Raw genomic sequence first — 21,121 nt, forward strand, 5'->3', positions numbered from 1 at the left:
TGCGGGACCGGTTAACCTTCTCGTAGAACTTTCGCGTCTCGTTCTGCCGGAACAGCTGCTCCATTTCGGCGCGATCGCGATCTTCCAGCTGGCGCTTCTTGAGCTTGAAGACCGTTCTCTGCTGTTTCAGCGCTTGTTTGTATCTGGCCACGTTCTCATCAGTTGCAGCTCTCAGCTTCACCGCATAAGCTGCTTTCTTCTCGTCAAGTAGCCGCTGGCACTCCTCGTCGAACCAGCGCTGCTTTCCGACTCGAACCGTACTACCTAGCGCGGCTTCAGCGGCACTGCCGATGGCCGAGCATATTCTGCTCCATCCATCGTTGAGCGAGGCAGCGCCGAGTTCCTCCTCCGTTGGCAGGCTCGCTTCCAGCTGCTGCACGTAGTGCTGAGCCGCAGCCGTGTCCTGCAGCCGCTCGGTGTTGAACGGCGGTGGGAACCGGCTCCGTCGTCGTTGGTACGTCGTCGCACCCACCAGGTAGTGGTCCGAGTGGATGTCCGCACCGCGGTACGTGCGGATGTTCCGTATGTCTGAGAAGAATCGGCCGTCGATGAGGACGTGGTCGATTTGTGTTTTTGTTCGTTGGTTAGGCGATGTCCAGGTGACTTTGTGGATGTCTTTCCGGGGGAAGAATGTGCTCCGTACCACCATACCGCGGGAGGCTGCGAAGTTGATGCACCGCTGGCCGTTGTCGTTGGTGACGGTGTGCAGGCTATTCGGCCCGATCACCGGCTTGTACATCTCCTCCCTTCCTATGCGGGCGTTCATATCTCCGATGACGATCTTGACGTCCCTCTGCGGGCAGCTGTCGAACTTCTGCTCCAGCTTCGCGTAGAACGCTTCCTTCTCGGCATCGGATGATTCCTCGTGTGGGCAATGTACGTTGAAGATGTGATAGTTGAAGAAACGGCCTTTAATCCTCAACCTACACATCCTGTCGTCGATCGGCTCCCAATCTATCACACGACTCCGCATCGTGCCCAACACTACGAAACCGGTTCCCAGCTTGTTTTCGGCTCCGCCACTCTGGTACATGGTGAGCTCCAAAGCATCATCCTCCCACATCTTCGCTCCCTTCCAGCACATCTCCTGCAGTGCTACAACATCGAAGTTGCGGGGTTTGAGCTCGTTCAACAGAGCGTACTCATACCCATCGAAACGTAGCGATCTGCAGTTCCATGTTCCGAGTTTCCAATCGATGTCCTTTTCGTGCCTAGGTCTATGCCGTTTGTTCCGGATCCTTATTCCTTCTTGATTGTTCGTAATACTTGAATTTTCGGTATGTAGCCGGATTGGGGCTGCGATACCTAGTCTCGGGGTGGGGCTGCCACCTTGAAGCTACCGAGACCCAGCTCCGGTTTTCTCTCAACACCGTAACGGGGGCCTTTCTCACGAGGCCTAACGGCATAGCTACACCCTCCGAAGAGGCATACTACCATAGTTCCCACCGGGGTTGGTTACCCGATCTCTCCAATGGTTACTAGTATCCCGGCTAGCGCCGCGGGGAGGCCAAGGTATCGGAGTTACTGGACAAGAGGCTAAAGGATCGCTTGGTGGGTCTTTTTTATTCCTGCGGTACTCGAAGTACCTATGGTACGCCATGTCCAGTCGTTCGCTAACCAAAGTCATCAGGAGGTGTAAAATAGTGTTATATCTTCATTTTTTTTTTAATTTTCTCTGGTAAATAAACTGTAATTTCTGAATTCAAAAAACTAATTTTGTGGCATTATTGCAAACAATATGAAGAAAAAATTTGCAGAAAAAAGTATGATTTTTGATCCATTTTTAGTGAAGTTATGTTGTAGTGGTAAAATGTTGCCAATTTTCAAAATTCTTTGATATTCAACTCATTTTTGTTATTAACAGCTACTTCGACCATGCTCAGTTTCTCATAAAGAAGTATTTTCTAATGACTTCCGATAGAAAAAGAAAACAAAATAAGAAATTGCACAAAGTGCGCATTTCTTGTATTATTCTGCTGTGACGAAAGCGACAATCTTGTTTAATAAAGTATTTTTTAGTTTTCTTTAATTTAATATACTGCCGTTCTACGCATAATTGTCCCATGTCAGTTTTGGACGATTTTGACATTATGACATTTTTAAGTTTAGTCTGATGTGTACTTTAAGAAAAACACATAAAATCTTGTACTTTGTTCGGAAACTCATTAAAAACAACACCAAGTCTGTTTGTCCCTTCGTTAAACTTCTACGCATAATTGTCCCACCAAGTATTTTGTTACACGGAATCATTAGTTTTACTAAGCATTATGTCTTGTTTTGCTGTTGTATAGTAAGAGAATCAGGGACACATAGGGCTAATAGGAACCCACGGGACAATTATGCGTAGAAACACAGAACTTACTTTACTTTTTACTTTTACTGCTCGTACAACCTCCGGGTCATGAGCTGTCTCCAGAAGCGCTGCCACTGAACTCGGTCTTGGGCTGCTACTCTCCAATTCCGACTCGGAACTCCCACACTTCTCAGATCTTCCTCCACTTGGTCTAACCACCTTGCACGTTGCGCCCCCCTCCGCCGCGTTCCAACCGGCTCCGAATTGAACACCAACTTCACCGGATTGATAGTCTGGTTCGGTTGGCGCGCATCCAGCGCGTCCGGCATTCTCGCGACGTGTCCGGCCCACCTGATCCGGCCAGCCTTGGCGACCTTCCGAATACTTGGCTTGCCGTAGAGTTGCGCCAGCTCGTGGTTCATCCTTCTCCTCCATACAGTGTTCTCACGCACGCCGCCGAAGATCGTCCTAAGCACTCGCCGTTCGAAAACTTCAAGCGCTTGTAGGTCCTCCTCGAGCATCGTCCACGTTTCGTGCCCGTAGAGAACGACCGGTCTTATCAGCGTTTCGTACATGGTACACTTTGTACGCCGGGAAAGATGACCAGACCGTAGGGTCTTGTGGAGTCCATAGTAGGCACGACTACCGGTGATGATGCGCCTTCGAATTTCTCTACTGCAGTTGTTGTCCGACGTAACCAACGACCCGAGGTACACAAACTCCTCCACGACCTCGAACTCGTCCCCGTCGATCGTTACGCTCGGTCCAATGCGAGCCCTAAGGGACTCGGTTCCTCCTGCCAGCAGATACTTCGTCTTCGCAACATTCACCTTCAGTCCAACCTTATCCGCTTCCCGCTTCAATTCGGTGTACCTCCTGGCCACATCCTCGAACGTTCTGCCGACAATGTCCATGTCGTCGGCATAGCAGATGAACTGGTTGGACCGGTTGATGATCGTGCCCCGCATGTTGAAGCCCGCCCGCCTCATAACACCTTCAAGCCCAATGTTGAAACAGAGGCCGGAGATACCGTCGCCTTGTCGCAGTCCCTTGCGCGATTCGATCGGGTCGGACATCGCTCCCGAAATCTTCACGCTGCACCGTGCCCCGTCCATCGTTGATTTCACCAGTCTGATCAGCTTCCCGGGAAAGCCGTTCTCGTACATGATCTTCCATAGCTCTTCGCGATCGACCGAGTCGTACGCGGCTTTGAAATCGATGAACAGGTGGTGCGTCGGGATCTGGTACTCGCGACATTTTTGGAGGATTTGGCGCAACAAAAAGATTTGGTCCGTCGTCGATTTCCCCTCCACGAAACCGGCTTGGTACGTCCCAACGAAATCCTTTGCTCGCTCCGACAGACGACAGAAGATGATCTGAGACAGCACTTTGTAGGCCGCGTTGAGAATAGTGATGGCTCGATAGTTCTCACATTCCAACTTGTCCCCCTTCTTGTAGATCGGGCATATTACTCCCTCCTTCCACTCCTCCGGTAGCTGTTCTGTGTCCCAGACCTTGACTATCAGCCGGTGTAGACAGGCCGCCAGCTTGTCCGGGCCCATCTTGATGAGTTCAGCACCGATACCATCCTTACCCGCTGCTTTGTTGTTCTTCAGCTTCTTGATGGCATCCTTAACCTCCCTCATCGTGGGTGCTGGCTCGTCCTCGCCGTCCACCATACCGCTGACGTCGTTTCCCCCGTCGCCCTGGTACTCCGCCTCTGGGCCGTTCAGGTGCTCGTCGAAGTGCTGCTTCCACCTTTCGATCACCTCACGCTCGTCCGTCAAGATGCCTCCGTCCTTGTCCCGGCACATTTCGGCTCGCGGCATGAAGCCAGTCCGGGATTGACTGAGTTTCTTGTAGAATTTACGCGTTTCGTTAGAGCGATTCAGCTGTTCCATGTCCTGGCACTCCAACTCTTCCAGGCGGCGCTTCTTGTCCCGAAAGAGATGGGTTTGCTGTCTTCGCAACTGTTTGTACGACTCCTTGTTCCCACGGGTGTTGTGCAGCAGCCACTTGTCCCGCGCTGCTTTCTTCTCGTCCCAAATCGCCTGACATTCCTCGTCGAACCAGCCGTTCCGTCGAACTCGGTCCACGTACCCGATGGCGCTCGATGCCGCTGCGTTGATGGCTGCTTCCATATGGCTCCAGCAGGCCTCCAGAGGGGCTTCAGCGAGCTCACCCTCGTCAGGCAACGCAGCTTCGAGTTCCCGCGCGTACTGGGTAGCGACCTCATGGTCCTTGAGTCGCTCCAGGTTATACCGCTGCGGGCGTCGGTACCGGATCTTGTTGACCTCGGACAGGCGTTGGCGCAGCTTTGCCACCACCAGGTAGTGGTCCGAGTCGATGTCCGCGCCACGGTAGGTTCTGACGTCGATTATGTCCGAGAAGTGCCGACCATCGATGAGAACATGGTCGATTTGCGTCTCCGTGTCGTTTGGTGATCTCCAGGTGTACTTGTATAGGAGGTGTGCTGGAAGAAGGTACTACGTATGGCCATGTTTCGGGAGGTAGCGAAATCGATGAGTCGTAGGCCGTTCTCGTTCGTCTGCTGGTGAGCGCTGAACCTCCCAATAACCGGTCTAAACTCCTCCTCCTGGCCGACTTGAGCGTTTAAGTCGCCGATGACAATCTTGACGTCGTGTTTTGGACACTTCCTGTACTCGCGGTCAAGAAGCTCGTAGAAAGCGTCCTTGTCATCGGCGTCACTTCCCATGTGCGGGCTGTGCACGTTGATGATGCTCAGGTTGAAGAATCGGCCCTTGATTCTCAACCGGCACATTCTGTCATTGACTGGCCACCAACCAATCACGCGCTTCGCCATTTCGCCCAGCACGATAAAAGCTGTCCCCAGCTCGTGTGTATCGCCGCCGCTCCAATACATAGTATACCCACCGAATTCTCGGTGGTCCTTCCCGTCCAGCACACCTCCTGCAGCGCCACGACTTCGAGACCGCGGACCCGCAATTCGTTGTGAAGAATGCGGTCGCTCCCATCGAAGTTGAGAGACCTGCAGTTCCACGTCCCGAGTTTCCAATCCCTGGATCCCCGAAAATCGGGTCGGCGATTGGATCGGCTCGCATCTGGAGCTCTCTGCACTTGGTTTTACGGCGGGTGCGTGTAGCCATCACCAACCCCTGTCTCGCCGGAGGACCGTCGTACCAGGACTGTTTAGAGTCCCACCCTGGCACTGGGACTTTTAATCAGCCGCCCCTAACCTGGGGAACAGACGCTGTTCCGAGCCGCCCCTAACCTGGGGAACAGACGCTCGAGGGGGGTCCTAACTCTATCTGCTGTAAGCCGCCCCTAACCTGGAGAACAGACGCTTACCTCGACGATGGAGCAGGACACCGGTTTCTTTGAGCCGCCCCTAACCTGGGGAACAGACGCTCAAAGAAGGTGGGGGGGGGGGTCGACCACTTCTTTGGAGCCGCCCCTAACGTGGGGAACAGCCGCTCGCAGTTGGAAGGGATCGAAACCCCTGGTGTTATAGGCCGCTCCTGACCTGGAGTACAGACGCCCAAAACGTTGTTGGAGGGGCGGGGGGCGGGGGTAGTGCTTCGCGGTTGATTAATTGCACTTCACTTTTCAAATTATTTTTCACTTTGAAAATTTTCAAAAACTTTTCGCCGACTTTTTTTTCCAACCTTAGTGCCAATCCGACCCACTGTGCACTCTTCGAAAAATCTTCCACACTTCCTTTTAGGTAGCACACCACACAGATCACCGACGAGACGGGCCGACGTGCATTGTACACAAAGAACGACGACGACGACGATGAACTCGCACTGGCCACGCGAGGAGCACTTTTTTTACTCTTTTGTTTGGCCCGATCCAGACCGCGTGATCGAACAAAATTAATAAAAATTAGCCGATTCCGCAGTCTTCGCGCGCGTACTCCGTTGGCAACCGGTTCACGACAGGTTCCGGGATAGATCCGCAAAACTTCAGGCCGCAGTACACCGGGGAACCACGGTTTTTCGCGATATTATTCGGCGCGCTGGTCGGAAGGTAAACACCGCACTTGCACGTACACACACGTTAAACACAGAAATCGGTCGAAAAAATTCAATCGCGTTTTTCTCAGTTGCACTTTTTCGAACATGGGACAATTATGCGTAGAACGGCAGTATACAGCTTGTATATTTTATACTCTGAAATAAACGGATCTGGTACGTTTCGCCGAATTAAAAAAAAAGATTAAAATTAAAGGTAAACAAAAATATAAAAACATCATAATTACAAAAAGTTGGGTTGGGTTCTAGAGGGTTAAATGAAAATTTTCAAGGACAAGAAATCACCGAAACAAAGTTAAATCTATGATTCATTTAAACTAATCCTTTTGATATTATATTTTTTTACAAAAATCGTTTAATTGATTGGGTTTCAAGTTGAAACTTTCAATTTCTTAAACAAGTTTATAATTCTTTTGTAGCTGGAAACCCTCTGTCGTCGCTGTCATGCTAACTTGTCGCACGTGCATTTTGGGCCAATTTGAGTTAGGAACGCCATTTGCTTATTATGCTGCATATTTGCTTTTAATTTTGATAAAATTTGGTGTTTTAGCCATTCTACTAGCTGGTTTACGTAACAGTCGCGCAAAAATATTCAGGCTTTCCGAAACAATTGCAGATTATTATTTTGAATTAATATATTTTGTTTTCAAATTACCTAACTTACCAGGTGACGAGATCATCTCGATCAACGACGTCGCCGTGCACGGGATGAGCCACGCCGAAACGATTGGCCTGTTCAAGAACATCAAGGAGGGTCCGGTGGTGCTTAAGCTAACAAGGCGAAAGTAAGTTGAGTCAGCCGCTCTTGCTTTGGTAATTAGTTTAAACTGTCTCCTTCTCTCCCCCATTTTCAGATATCAACGCGCCAAATCCGTGGACAACTTGCCCAACTGAGATTTCAAGTGTCTTTCAACCCTGACACCGTCCAGCACTTTCGGCTAAATCTGTCTGCCGCCGCCGCCGCCGTGCCAAAAATGGAGATTCTGCGCCGGGTGTCTGTTTTGATTTGTTGACCCCCCCTCCCACACGCCCAAGACACACCACAAAAATGATTATATTTAATTTTTCTGTCTCGTTTATCGTTTTCGGATGTGCTATTTCCAGATGGTGGCGCAAGCCTCCCCCACACAGATACACACACACACACACCCGTGGCACACACGCATCCTATTCTAGTCACTTTCTTGTACTGAACAAAAAAAAATGTAAAACATTGATTTTCTTAACATGTTAGATAAATTGATTTCGTGAAAGCTTGATTAAGAGGTGTAGATTAGCAGCTAATTTCTTCTCGTTTACTTTAGGGAATAAAGCAGTTTAGGTTAAGGCACACACACCCCCACACACACACGTTCACGACAAAATCAAAGATTATTTTCGCAAGTTTGTACAAACTTTATTAAGGTAATTTAACGTTGCAATAAACAGAGAAAAAGATTTCACTTCAGGTTGATGTTTTTCTTTCAGTTCCAAGTCCCTGTGCTAAGAATATTAATTACCCTTGCCTTAAGCGACCACTTGTGTATTCAGTACGAAACCGAACAAAATAAATAGATCAATCCGCCTCGTTGCCACCTTACTCGCCCACCTCCTTGACGCTAACCTGGATGCGTCGCTTCTTGGCGTAATGCTCGATTCGGTTCTCAAGGGTTTCTGGAAGGAAAATGAAACGTAAATCGGCCATTAACTCTCTCGCGCGCGATCGATTAGTTGCATACAAATGGCTGTGAAATTTGGAGCACTTTGCAGACTTACCACACATTTTACGGCTCATCAACGGTTGATACTCGCGCGATTGGACGCCCTGCAGAAGGATGGAAGCTTGGGCGTTCGGCTTCGGATGGGTGGGAAACTGTTCGGCGTAGATGTCTTGCAGGGATTTGAGCATTTCGCGGCACATTGTGGATCTGTGAATATTAGGAAGATAGGTAATTGTCAATTGAATATTCTTCTGTAGTTTTAGAATTAAGCTTAAAACATTTTGAGAGCCTTTCCTATGACCAAACCATTTTGCACAACTTGTTCGCCCAAAAATGTCTCCAAACAAATTGGACAGTTTACAAAAATTATATTTCAATTTTCGAATAGCTGTAAAGTTTTTGATCAAATCAGACTTTATAAAAAAAAGTTCGACTTTTATTGATTTTAACAAAAGTTCATTTTGGGCCAGAATTTTATTCTTGCGCAAACTTATTTATATAACCTTAATTTTTTTTTAAGCAAACAGACAATTTTTAAACAACAATCAAGAACCCGCATTTTTATTACAATTTTTACTTAATTACTTAATGGTAAACATATTTTTTCCCATTTTCATGGTATCCAACCTTCCAGAAGTTTAAATCTTCAAAAAACAGGATTTAATCATTTTTTTTTGTTGTAGTCTAATGAGTTCGTTTTTTACAGTTATTTTTTTCGTTTTGGATATAATTTTTGACTTTTGAAATTTTGAAATTTAGAATTACAAATAGCAAACAAAAACATTTCATGAATTTAGATACATTATAATATTGTTAAGTAAAAGTCAAGGTTGTTCACGATAAAATTATTAAGAAAGTTACACTGTTAGAAAAAAAATACGAAATACGATTATTCAATCGGCAATAACGTTTTGGACGATAATCATTTAAAATATTAATAAGAGTTTTTTTCAGTAAAACACTAAAATTTTCATAAAATACCGTGTTTCATGAAAATACCCAAATTTTCACAATTTTCAATATTGGTAATTGAGCGAAATTTGCTATGAATCTTCACTCCATTAGTGTTATTTGCTGTTAATTTTGTTTTAAAAAATACCGTATTTAATAAAATCTATTTTTTATGAAAATAATCATAATTTGAGTATTTTTATGAATTAAGATTTTTGCGAAAAATTTACGATTTTATTCCAAAAACTGTAAAACAGTAAGAATGCATTTAAAATTCGCATCTTGAGTATTTTCTTAAAACACGCTATTTTGTGAAAATTTGAGCATTAAACAAAAAAAAATACACAATTTAAATAAAAATACATACATTATTTGGCAAAGTTTGGTATCCATTAGGGTGGTCCAAATCCGGACTTTTTTGGGGCTACCCCCTGAAATCAAAGATTGACCCATCACCAGGCTAAATTCCAAATTTGAGCTCATTCTGACCACGGGAACCCCTCCCTCCAATCGCTTAAAGTTTGTATGGGAAAAATCGTCAAAATGTATGGAGAAAAGCAACTGTTTTACTTTTTTACCTGTGGAAGGCGCCATAATTATCCGATTCTTACCATTTCTCATATGTAGAACCTTCATTAAATTTAGAACAACTTTTCCGAAGACACCATATTTTTAGGATTTTTTCCCGCGAAGTTATTAGCCCCCAAAACTGACCCTTTTTGCGCGGCCAGCTGTAAGGGGCTACCTAACAACGATGTTTATTTCCAATTCGTACACGCACGTGCTCTCTCTCAAGTTCAAACTCTCTCACGAGCTTGCTTGCCTGCCTGCCTGCCTGCCTGTTTGCTTACACCCAAAACTGGCAGCGCTAGTCCGAGAGAATGATTGTTCCGAGTCGAGAGAATAGTGGTACCATTCACGGACGCAGAGAACACAGCTCGAGATGGGCGATAGAACTATTCTCTCGAGGTTCATTTGCAAAAAAAGTTCATCCGTCAAACAAAAAACCAAAAGTGTCGACAACGGGAATCGAACCAGAGACCTTTGACAAACCAATCCAATGACTTAGCTGCCTCGGCCACCACAGCTTGGTGACCAAGGAGAAGTCAGAAGTCGATGTATGACACTTGTTGGAGATTTATTGATTCAACTAACGAATGAACTCATTTGTTATGATGGTGTGAGTTGGTACCATTATTCTATCGATTTTGGCACTGAGCCCTCAATAAATTTTGAGAGAACGATTATCTCGACTCTGAATTTTGGGTGTACAAGCGCGCGCTGTTTCTCTGCTTGGACTTTTGTCGTCGTCGTCGTTTTCGTTTGCTATCCGCTGCGCTGCGTTCTTGACATGTTTATTATAATTAGGGTTAGTGAAATTTCACGATTTCGCGGACAGCGTGAAATCCGCGAAATTTGGCTTTTTCCGCGAAATCCCGTGAAATTTTATGTTTGTGTGAAAATGAAACGATTTTTCTCAAAATAATTTATGAAACTCAAAAGGGAATAAAAACAATTTTATGAATTACTGTAGAATTGAGCGAGTGTATACCCTGGTTTAATTACTAATATACGGTTAGTTATTTTTGACGATTTCGTGGACGGCGTGAAATTTATCAATTTACTCAAATCATTTTTTAAATAACAACTTTAATAAATATTTCATCCAAAAATACTTTTCAATTAAATTTTATTAGTTTTCAATTAAAAAGCTTGAATATATATATTTATGTCAAGTTGATATAAACCATTTGAAGATATGTAAAGATTTTAGATTTGTTTACTAAATTGAGTAATATTTTCATTCGCTGTATTTAAAATTTTACTGCTATTTTATTTGAAAGGTATAGTTTTGAACGAAATGAAAAGAATCAAGCTTTGTTTTATTCAAAATAAAATGAAGAGTATTTTTTATCTTTGGAATCACATTTTAAAAACAGGTAATTTTTTTTTGGGCTTGTGTAATTTTAACGATATTTGTTTATTTGGATGGATGATTCCAATGATAGTTAAAAAATACTACTTTTTTGTTTTCTTTCTCATTTAGAATAATATTTTCAATTTTGTTAAAAATTATATTAATTTTGCTATTTGATTTTTAATTTAGTTTTTGAAAAGTGAGTTAAAACCCTTAAAAAATATGTTTAATGGGCTCAATATCGCAGAAAATCAAATTTATTGTTTTGATATGAAATTCAATAAAATGCAAAATGATATAACAGAAGCATATTAGCCAAAACATTTTTGCTTTTTTAGTCGAATATTTAAAGAAGTTCAGTAAATGAGAATACGCGTGCCCTACATTTTGTTTCAAAATATATATAGAGCCCATCCATAAACCAAGAGGATTATTTTTTTGAAAATTGGGAGAATTTTTTTTTTGTGTTGCACTCAAATTTAGTGAAGATTTTTTTGGTTTATTGAAGAATAATATATAATGAAGCATAAAAAATAGTTTCTGTGATTTAAAAATAGGATTTTCAGAGTTATTTTAACATCTTTCAAGTTCCGTGAAATTTGCGTGAAATTTGGTGTTTTGAAATTGAGGTCCCCGTGAAATTTGCCATTTTCGAGCGTGAAAAATCACTAAGCCTAATTATAATGTTGAACTACAATACCAGGTTTGATTTTGAGGTATAAAATTTAATGTAATATGTGATCAACAAAAGATATCATATCATAAGAGCTTGAGAGAGAGTACAAATTTGATGAATTAGTTCATCCATGAATACCTAATTGCAAACGTTTTGGATTTTAATTTATCTGCTTTTGTTACAAGAAATACCATGCAGTTTTTTTTAGATAAAAAAGGAAGGAATTTTCTTTAGATTTTTTTTAAGCTGAATCCAAATGAGTATCTTAAAGGAAGGCCGCAACTGCAAGATCTGAAGGTAGTTAACGATTGTGCTGAAAGAGATGTTTCCTGAATCGAAAAAATTACAGGTAAACTGACAAAAAATGATAAACAGTTGCAATATTTGTTGCAGGTGGTCTAGGAACACAGAAATTTCCAGAAAGAATAAAAAAATAATTTTAGAGAGTATGAATGAAAATTTGCAGCAATAATTGTAAAATTGCCTTGATTTGTACTAAGTATATTTTTGTTAAAGCAAACTACCTAAAGGAACAACATTTATATTACCTGAAGAGTTTTTTTTAATAATTGAATCATTATCATGTTTCTTTTGCATATACGAAAAACTGCGTGTAATGCTTGGAAAAACAAACAAACCCTGTTCTCATGACATTTGCTGTATTTTTTTAATCGAGCCTAAGCTGTCTTTTCTTTAAACTATTTTTTTAGCGCAGTTTTTTTGTCATAATTTAAGAATTTATATGCTAAATATATCTCAAAAGAATCCTGCTATTTTAGTTGAAAATTATAATAAACATGTCAAGAACGCAGCGCAGCGGATAGCAAACGAAAACGACGACGACGACAAAAGTCCAAGCAGAGAAACAGCGCGCGCTTGTAAGCAAACAGGCAGGCAGGCAGGCAGGCAAGCAAGCTCGTGAGAGAGTTTGAACTTGAGAGAGAGCACGTGCGTGTACGAATTGGAAATAAACATCGTTGTTAGGTAGCCCCTTACAGCTGGCCGCGCAAAAAGGGTCAGTTTTGGGGGCTAATAACTTCGCGGGAAAAAATCCTAAAAATATGGTGTCTTCGGAAAAGTTGTTCTAAATTTAATGAAGGTTCTACATATGAGAAATGGTAAGAATCGGATAATTATGGCGCCTTCCACAGGTAAAAAAGTAAAACAGTTGCTTTTCTCCATACATTTTGACGATTTTTCCCATACAAACTTTAAGCGATTGGAGGGAGGGGTTCCCGTGGTCAGAATGAGCTCAAATTTGGAATTTAGCCTAGTGATGGGTCAATCTTTGATTTCAGGGGGTAGCCCCAAAAAAGTCCGGATTTGGACCACCCTAGTATCCATATTGCAATTTATGATTTTTTTTGTGTTTTCGTGATTTTGATTTGTTAAAATTTGAGTATTTTATTCAAAAAATAAGACCCTAAAATAGTAAAACTGCAAAACTTCATATCGTTTAATTTCCATATTAAAAAGTTAGTTTTTAAAAGAAAATACTTTTTTTTTGTGAAAATATAAGTCTTTTGCAAAAAAACTCTAATAAAGTACAATCAAAACTTCTCATCGTTTAATACTCATATTGCAGATTATATTTTTTTAGTATTTTCCCAAAATTCGGTTAAATGTTTTTTTTTTAAGTTAAACAGGATTAGGTTTCAATCATTTAAGTTAGATAAGTTAGGTTTAAATCTGATGTTATTTTTCTCATTTTCAATCAAACCAAATCGCATTTTAAATGTTCTGAGATATCATTTTTTATGTTTAATTTTGTTGATCAGCAATACACTTTTATTATTTATTTTTTTAAGGTAATTGCTATTGTTGAAATCATACGGTAGCTAGATTGCTGTTGTCGTTAAAAAAACATGTTTATTTAATTTGTGTTAAATATTAGAAATGTATGTTTGAAATTCCAAATTTAAAGTTATAACATTCGGAAGAGTTCAAATTTGTAAGAAATAATTAAATGTTTCAAGAATAACAGAAGTATACATATATTCAACTCACCTTATGCTATTGGAAGCCCACAACGCCTGCAGCTCCTCGATTGTCCTCGTCAGACTCTCCTCCTCATACACCCAATCTCGCAGATCCGATTCACCCTCGTCCTCGTCCTGATCCTCCTCCGGAACCGGTCCATTCTTATCAAACACCTTCGGATCAAACGACCCCTTGTTCTTGTAAAAACACTCATACAAATTCAACGGCACATCGTTCGCCAAACTGTACTGCGGCTTTCGAGGGTTCTTCTCCACATCCAGCAGCTCCCGTATCACCGTAGGATCCTCCCGACCTTGCCCAACCAAAATCAGAATCGCCATTATGCAGCGCACCTGATGCCACAGAAATGCCTTCCCTCGCAGCTCAAAGTACAGCATGTCGTACGAAGATTCGCCACCGTCCTTCAGAGAATCCCGAATGACCGCGTAATGAACGTTCCTTTGAAACGTCACCACCCCGTTCCCAACGTCCATTTTGCATAAATTACGGAAATCGTGCGAGCCCACCAGAAACTCACACCCCTTCCGCATTGCGTCCACGTCGAGGCTTCCCCGCGGGAAAAAGTACCGGTACGTCCTGGAACGGCAGTCGAAACGGGCGCTGTAGTTTGGATTCGCCGTTGGCATCCAGGCCACGCAGCGGATTTCCGCCGGAAGAACACGATTCAGCAGCTGGCAGTAGTTGAGCTCGTTTTGAAGGGATTCCGGCGAGAGTTGGCTTTCCGGAGGGAACTTTGAGCGAACGTCCAGGCTGACGACCTGGTGGAATGCACTGACACCCTTATCGGTGCGACCGCAGCGGTGATAGTTGGAAGACTCGCGGCTCTCGGTGAGGCAGACCCGGGTGAGGGCGTTGAAGAGGTGGTGTTCTGGAAGGAAAGCAGTCTAGATTTAAGATCCCATTTGACTGTCGCTGTTAATATTTATTTTATTTTACATGGAATGCACTGCCGTTCTACGCATAATTGTCCCATGTTCGAAAAAGTGCAACTGAGAAAAACGCGATTGAAATTTTTCGATCGATTTCTGTGTTTCTACGCATAATTGTCCCGTGGGTTCCTATTCGCCCTATGTGTCCCTAATCGCCCCAGTTAGCAGTGTATCACTCTTTTTTGTGATCCTCTTGCTAAACAACAGGTAAACACGACGTAATGCTTCATAAAACAATTGATTCCGTATGAGAAAATACTCGGTGGGACAATTATGCGTAGAAGTACAACGATGGGACAAACAAACTTGATGTTGTTTTCAGTAAGTTTCCAAACAAAGTACCAGATTTTATGTGTTTTTCTGAAAGTATACGACAAACTTGTTGGAGATTTAAGCTGTCCACTTGTCTGTGGTAGATTAGTAAACAAGAAGAAATGATTAAACGCCCTTTAGCGTGTAGCTCAACTCCTGTCAGATATTTTCACTCTGCTGTTACCACTCTCGAATATAACTTTGACAAACGTACACGCGGTTTTATTTCTACTGCCGCTCCACCTTTTACAGGTTATGGGCCTGTTCGAACGCGTTTGTTCGAGTTAAAAAGTTTTCGCCGCGAGTTTTTCGGAAGCTTCGCGATCGAAATGTCCACGGGCGGGGACGGAGCTGATGCTCCCGGGCGCGCTGCCACAAAGCAAACCCTGTCGAATCTGCCGCCGATGGAGCTCCTGATGGGCCGTGAAAACTGGCCGGACTGGAAGTTCGCTGTGCAGACGATGTTGGAGGTTGAAGGCCTTTGGGACGCAGTTGAACCGGCAGCAGGCGCCGTGGTCGACCCGGTGATGGACAAGTTGGCCAAGGGGCGGATCATCCTCATGGTCCACAAATCGAACTTCCACCACCTCAGGGGGGTGCAAACGGCGAAGGAAGCTTGGACGAAGCTCGAAAATGTCTTCGAGGATTCCGGATTGACTCGACGGATGGCGCTAATCAACAAATTGACGTCGACAAGGCTGGACAACAGCGAGTCGATGCAAGCGTTTGTGTCCGACATCCTGGAGGCCGCACACCAGTTGCGCGGAATCGGCTTTGACGTGACGGACGAGTGGGTCGGATCGTTCCTGCTCAACGGATTGCCAGCATCGTATCGTCCAATGATTATGGCCTTGGAAAATTGCGGCCAAGCAATCACAGGGATCTAATCAAGACGAAGCTGCTGCAGGAGGTGTCTGTTCCGTCGGAGGGAGCCGCGTTCGCAAGCAACAAGCAGCACAAGAAGTCGACGAAAAGCCACCAGAGCAATCCACCCAGCAGTCACCCGAGCACATCCAAAGGACCGAAATGTCGGCGCTGCCACAACTACGGTCACATCGCTCGTGATTGCAAGATGAAGGAGCCGAAGAAGGACGGAAGTGCTAGGTGCACCGTGTTGTCGGCACTCAACGAGGAGGATGACAACTGGTACTTTGACTCCGGCGCATCGAACCATTTTTCGAAGTCGGACGCGATGCTGGAGGATCTTCAGCAGTGTGGAGGCACCGTGGTTGCAGCCAACAGAGGGGCGATGAAGGTCGTGGCGAAGGGGCGGATGCAGCTCACCCCGAAAAGTTGCCCGAATTCCCCGATCGTCGTGAATGACGTGCAAGTCATCCCGGAGCTGTCATCGAACCTGCTGTCAGTCAACCAGATCGTGAAGCGAGGCTGCTCGGTAATCTTCAACTCCGCTGGAGTGAAGGTGCTGAACTCGGACGGTGACGTCATGGCAACTGGAACTCGTTACCGGGAACTGTTCAAGCTCGATCTGCGATCGCAGGATACGAAGAGCGCACTCGCTTGCTCGTCTGCGGTTGGTCTCGAGGTCTGGCACCAGCGCCTGGGACACCTGAATTTGCCGAGCGTTCGAAAGCTAGCCAGTGGACTCGCCAACGGGATCAAGATCGTCGGAGCCGACAAGGAGGACTGCAAGGTGTGCCCGATGGGGAAGCACACGACAGCCGTTCAACAAGAAGGGTTCGCGCGCTACCGGGATGCTCGATGTGGTTCACACCGACATCTGCGGACCGTTCGAAGTACCATCTATGGCTGGAAGCAGATACTACATCCTGTTCGTGGACGACCGTTCCCGGAAGATGTGGGTGTTCTTCCTGAAGACGAAGTCGGAGGAGGAAGTCTTGAGAACCTTCAAGGAGTTCCACCTGATGGTCGAACGCCAGTCCGAGCGCAAGCTGAAGGTGCTGCGAAGTGACAACGGGAAGGAGTACGTGAACAACGGTATGAGAAGCTACCTGAAACAGCACGGCATCGTGCACCAGACGACGAACCCCTACACCCCAGAACAAAACGGCATGTCCGAGCGCGGAAACCGCTCAATCGTTGAGCGCGCTCGATGTCTACTGTTCGGAGCTGGACTGGAGAAGAAGTTCTGGGCGGAAGCCGTGGGCACAGCTGTTTACCTTCTCAACCGGTCTCCCACGCAAGGTCACGAATCGACGCCGGAAGAGGTTTGGACAAGCAAGAAGCCGGATTTGTCGCACCTGAGAATCTTCGGCACCAAAGCGATGGTCCAAATCCCCAAACAGAAACGACGGAAGCTGGACCCGAAGTCGCACGAGTGCATTTTTGTCGGCTACGACGAACACGTTAAAGGGTATCGGTTCTACGACCCGCAGTCACGGAAAGTCTTCAGCAGCCGCGAGGTCCGCTTCATCAACGAAGGCGTACTGGAGAAGCTGGAGGATCGACGTCAAGAGCAAGTGGTGCGGCTGGACATCGAACCGTACGTGCCGCCGACAGCAAGTGGTTCGCCGAATCGCTTTGTGGAAATCGACGACGCCGCCGAGAACGAGCTGGAGAATCCCGACACGGACCGTGTCCCGGATGTCGACAACAGCGAGGACGAGTTTCTCGGGTTCGAGGAAACAGCTGGCTCAGTGACCGACGTGACCTCCGTGCTCCCACCGCAATCATCTTCAAATCCTCCGTTGTCACCGGAGTTGAGGCGCAGCGGTCGGGAGCACAAACTTCCAGGCAAGTACGATGATTTCCATGTTTCGCTCAGAGGTTTGCCGCGTCCCAATCCCTTACAGGAGGTCGAACCAACCGATACCAGCGACGACGACGCCAGCGAGGACAACTCGTCGGAGGAATCCGATGACCCGGTCCCGCCGAGTCGCGACACGAGCTGCGTGGTGGCCACAGCCAGGAGTCTGGCAGTCGACGGCGATCCCTTGTCCCACAAGGATGCGCTGTCTCGAGAGGACTCTGCAAGCTGGAAAAGGCCATGTTCGACGAGTACGAGGCGCTGATGGCGAACGACACCTGGGCGCTGACGGAACTACCGAAGGGCAGAAAGGCCATCAAGTGTCGGTGGGTCTTCAAGACCAAGCACGACGCGAGTGGCAATGTAGATCGGCACAAGGCGCGGTTGGTTGTGAAAGGATTTTCGCAGCGAAAGGGGGAAGACTATGACGAAACCTACTCGCCAGTCGTACGTCACAGTTCCTGCGATATCTGTTCGCGCTCTCCGCCAGATATGACTTGTCGATGGACCAGATGGACGCCACAACCGCCTTCCTGCAGAGCGAGTTGGAAGAGGAAATTTTCATGGAGCAGCCACCCTGTTTCGAGGACCCGACCAGACGCAACCTGGTCTGCCGCTTGAACAAAGCGCTCTACGGATTGAAGTAGTCAAGTCGAGTGTGGAACGGAAAGTTGGACGCCGCACTGAAACGTTTTGGTCTGCATTCCTCGAAGTACGACCCGTGCCTGTACAACCGGATCGCCGACGGAAAGATACTGTTCGTCGCAATCTACGTCGACGACGTCGTGATCGTTTCCAATGACGAAGGGGTGAAGAACGAGATCAAGGCCAAGCTGAGCAGCACATTCCGGATGAAGGACTTGGGACCTGTCAGCAGCTGCCTGGGCATCCGCGTCACCCGCGGACAAGGCTGTGTCGCGCTAGACCAGCAAGCATACATTGAATCGATGCTCACCCGGTTCAACATGCAGAACGCCAAGCCCGTGTCGACACCATCGAACCCGTGCGTGAAGCTGATCAAGGAGATGGCGCCGAAAACGGCGGACGAGGCGGAGAAGATGAAACGAGTTCCCTACCCCGAAGCCGTAGGAAGTCTGATGTACCTGGCCACCTGTACCCGGCCGGACATCATGCACGCAGTGAACCAACTGAGTCGTTTCAACGCAAATCCTGGGCCGAAGCACTGGGAAGCAGTCAAACACCTGTTCCGGTACCTACGAGGCACGTGCGGGTTTAAGCTGCGTTACAGGAAGCACGGCAACACAGAGCTAGTCGGGTACGCCGACGCAAGCTGGGCATCGGATTTGGACGACCGGAAGTCAACAAGTGGCTACATCTTCATGCTGCAAGGAGGTGCAGTTGCTTGGAGCTGCAAACGACAGCCGACTGTCGCGCTGTCAACCTGTGAAGCCGAGTATATGGCTCTGGCTGCAACTGTTCAGGAAGCTTCGTGGTGGCACGGATTGTTGGCTCAACTGGGACGAAAGCAACCGATCGAGCTACGCTGCGATAACCAGAGCGCCATCTGCATCGCCAAGAATGGAGGTTACACGCCGCGTACCAAGCATATCGACATTCGTCACCATTATATCCGTGACGCCCTCGACAAGAAGATCGTGCAGCTGACCTACGTCAGCACGGACGAGCAGACGGCGGACGGCCTGACAAAGTCTCTGGAACGGATCAAGCTGGAGCGCAACCGATCAGCGATGGGGATCAGCGGATCAGCTTAAGGAGGTGTGTTGGAGATTTAAGCTGTCCACTTGTCTGTGGTAGATTAGTAAACAAGAAGAAATGAGTAAACGCCCTTTAGCGTGTAGCTCAACTCCTGTCAGATATTTTCACTCTGCTGTTACCACTCTCGAATATAACTTTGACAAACGTACACGCGGTTTTATTTCTACTGCCGCTCCACCTTTTACAAAACTAAACATAAAAATGTTAAAAAGTCAAAATCGACAAAAAATGACATGGGACAATTATGCGTAGAATGGCAGTGCATTTGAAGTACAATTCAATCTTAAGACGTTTTTAAAGATAAATATGAGAAAATATATCTCAGATAGGTTTATGTCTTAGTCCTTTTTGAAAACAACTTATCATTACAGGTTGACGAACAATTCTCGCTTTTTCAAAAGAACCTATGTACATAGAAAACCCATGGCGCATTGGTTGTTTTGAAAAAGTAATCTAGAATTATCACAAGTTATGAGATGCAACAAATAAGTTGAAAATATATCAAACGAAAATTGTTTTAAAGATTGAACAAAATTTGAGAAAGTTATCATGTTTTCTTACCAATTGTGTTGGCTGAATCCTCCTGAGTTGCGTACCCTTGGAAATCCCATCCCAAATAGAAGAACCGTAGCAAAATGTGCCGTTTATGACATCTGAAATAGGATATTTCCAGAGTTTTTTTTTGAAAAGGACCAATAAACTATTGTCTTTCATATGTTTATAGGACCTAATCAAAAAAAAGTCGAGATTTGATTGTTATCATTGAACTTATAAAAATCTTTAACTCAACCCACTTGGAAAAATCAAACTTTCGTTGATTCTTGTTACTGTGTCTTGTTTGTTCAGTTTTTGTTCCGGTGGCTTTCTGGATGATGTTTTTCAGTTGAAAATTCTGGGATTCAAGCTGAATTATTCTGTCCATAAGTTGCTAAAATAGAAAATAAGTCAATAAAACGTTTTCTAAATATCACAAACCATCGCAAATACCTCTTTAGAAAGCTCTTCGAGCTCCTCGCGAGTGTGTCGCTTGGTTTTCTTCACCACCTCAACCGAAATGTCCATCGTGAATTTTGAATCCGTTAACCAACGAAAAATAAACTGATCAGATCATCAATCAAATCTCAACTACGAATCGCAAAAATGTAAACAAACACTGCCCGCCGGTATGGCATTTCTCGACGCACGTGTGCATGCATATCAAACAAAAATGGCTGCGTTCGGAAAGAGGGGAAAGAAACTTGTATTAAAGAAACCGTAAGCAATATTGCATGCAAGGTGATAACAGCGATATAGCATAAATTAAGGCGTACTGAAGGATTTGAAAAGTCAGTTGATATTTTGTAAAGGCACTATTTGTTTATGCAAACAATTTACTATTTATTGATTTTTTTTTTCAATTATATGTCCAACATCATGTATTAAGACATAGACTAACATATTGTTTGTTGATCGAAGGACTAATTTAAAAAGCGAATACACTTCTATAACGGACTTCAATTATCAATGTTCAAAACCGCCACATGAGCCAAAAAGATAACAAAAATTAGTTGTTTCATAGTGATGATATCATCAGCCAAATCCGTAGTAACAGTTCAATAGGGCGAATCTGCGATTGTAAACAAGCAGTCTATCCCTTTTGCTCAAGTGAAAGTTCACGTCAAGTAAGAGGGGGATAGCTTGCTTGTTTACAATCGCAGATTCGCCCTATTGAACTGTTACTACGGAAATCAAATCTTCTCCTGATGATGTTTCAGTCAGAAAAGAGAACGTTTGATTTTTATTATACAACGGGCCAGCGTTACTCTGAATGGCTGGCAGTGTACCATTCAACAATACCAAATAAACAAACATCATATCCTGTTG

The 21,121-nt window shown here is 45.1% G+C and overlaps 2 protein-coding genes across 2 annotated transcripts in view; one reads left to right on the forward strand and one right to left on the reverse strand.

The window, feature by feature from the left end:
• LOC6052487 overlaps window positions 1-7,756 on the forward strand; it is a 170,880-nt gene extending 163,124 nt beyond the window's left edge. Inside the window, exons 7-8 of the mRNA XM_038250136.1 lie at window positions 6,977-7,094; window positions 7,164-7,756. Of these exons, the coding sequence (XP_038106064.1) occupies window positions 6,977-7,094; window positions 7,164-7,203 (158 nt within the window). The 3' untranslated portion in view covers window positions 7,204-7,756. The remainder of the gene's footprint in view (window positions 1-6,976; window positions 7,095-7,163) is intronic.
• Window positions 7,689-20,372, reverse strand: LOC6052485 (tRNA pseudouridine(38/39) synthase). Its single transcript, XM_038250135.1, has 6 exons — window positions 20,246-20,372; window positions 20,053-20,186; window positions 19,820-19,911; window positions 13,562-14,423; window positions 8,065-8,216; window positions 7,689-7,962 (listed from the first exon to the last, which is right to left on the reverse strand). The coding sequence occupies exons 1-6, from the start codon at window positions 20,318-20,320 to the stop codon at window positions 7,886-7,888; spliced, it is 1,392 nt and encodes a 463-aa protein (XP_038106063.1). The 5' UTR covers window positions 20,321-20,372; the 3' UTR covers window positions 7,689-7,885.
• Between the last annotated feature and the right edge of the window lie 749 nt (window positions 20,373-21,121).

The sequence above is a fragment of the Culex quinquefasciatus genome, chromosome 2, assembly GCF_015732765.1.
Source record: "Culex quinquefasciatus strain JHB chromosome 2, VPISU_Cqui_1.0_pri_paternal, whole genome shotgun sequence".
NCBI lineage: Eukaryota > Metazoa > Arthropoda > Insecta > Diptera > Culicidae > Culex > Culex quinquefasciatus.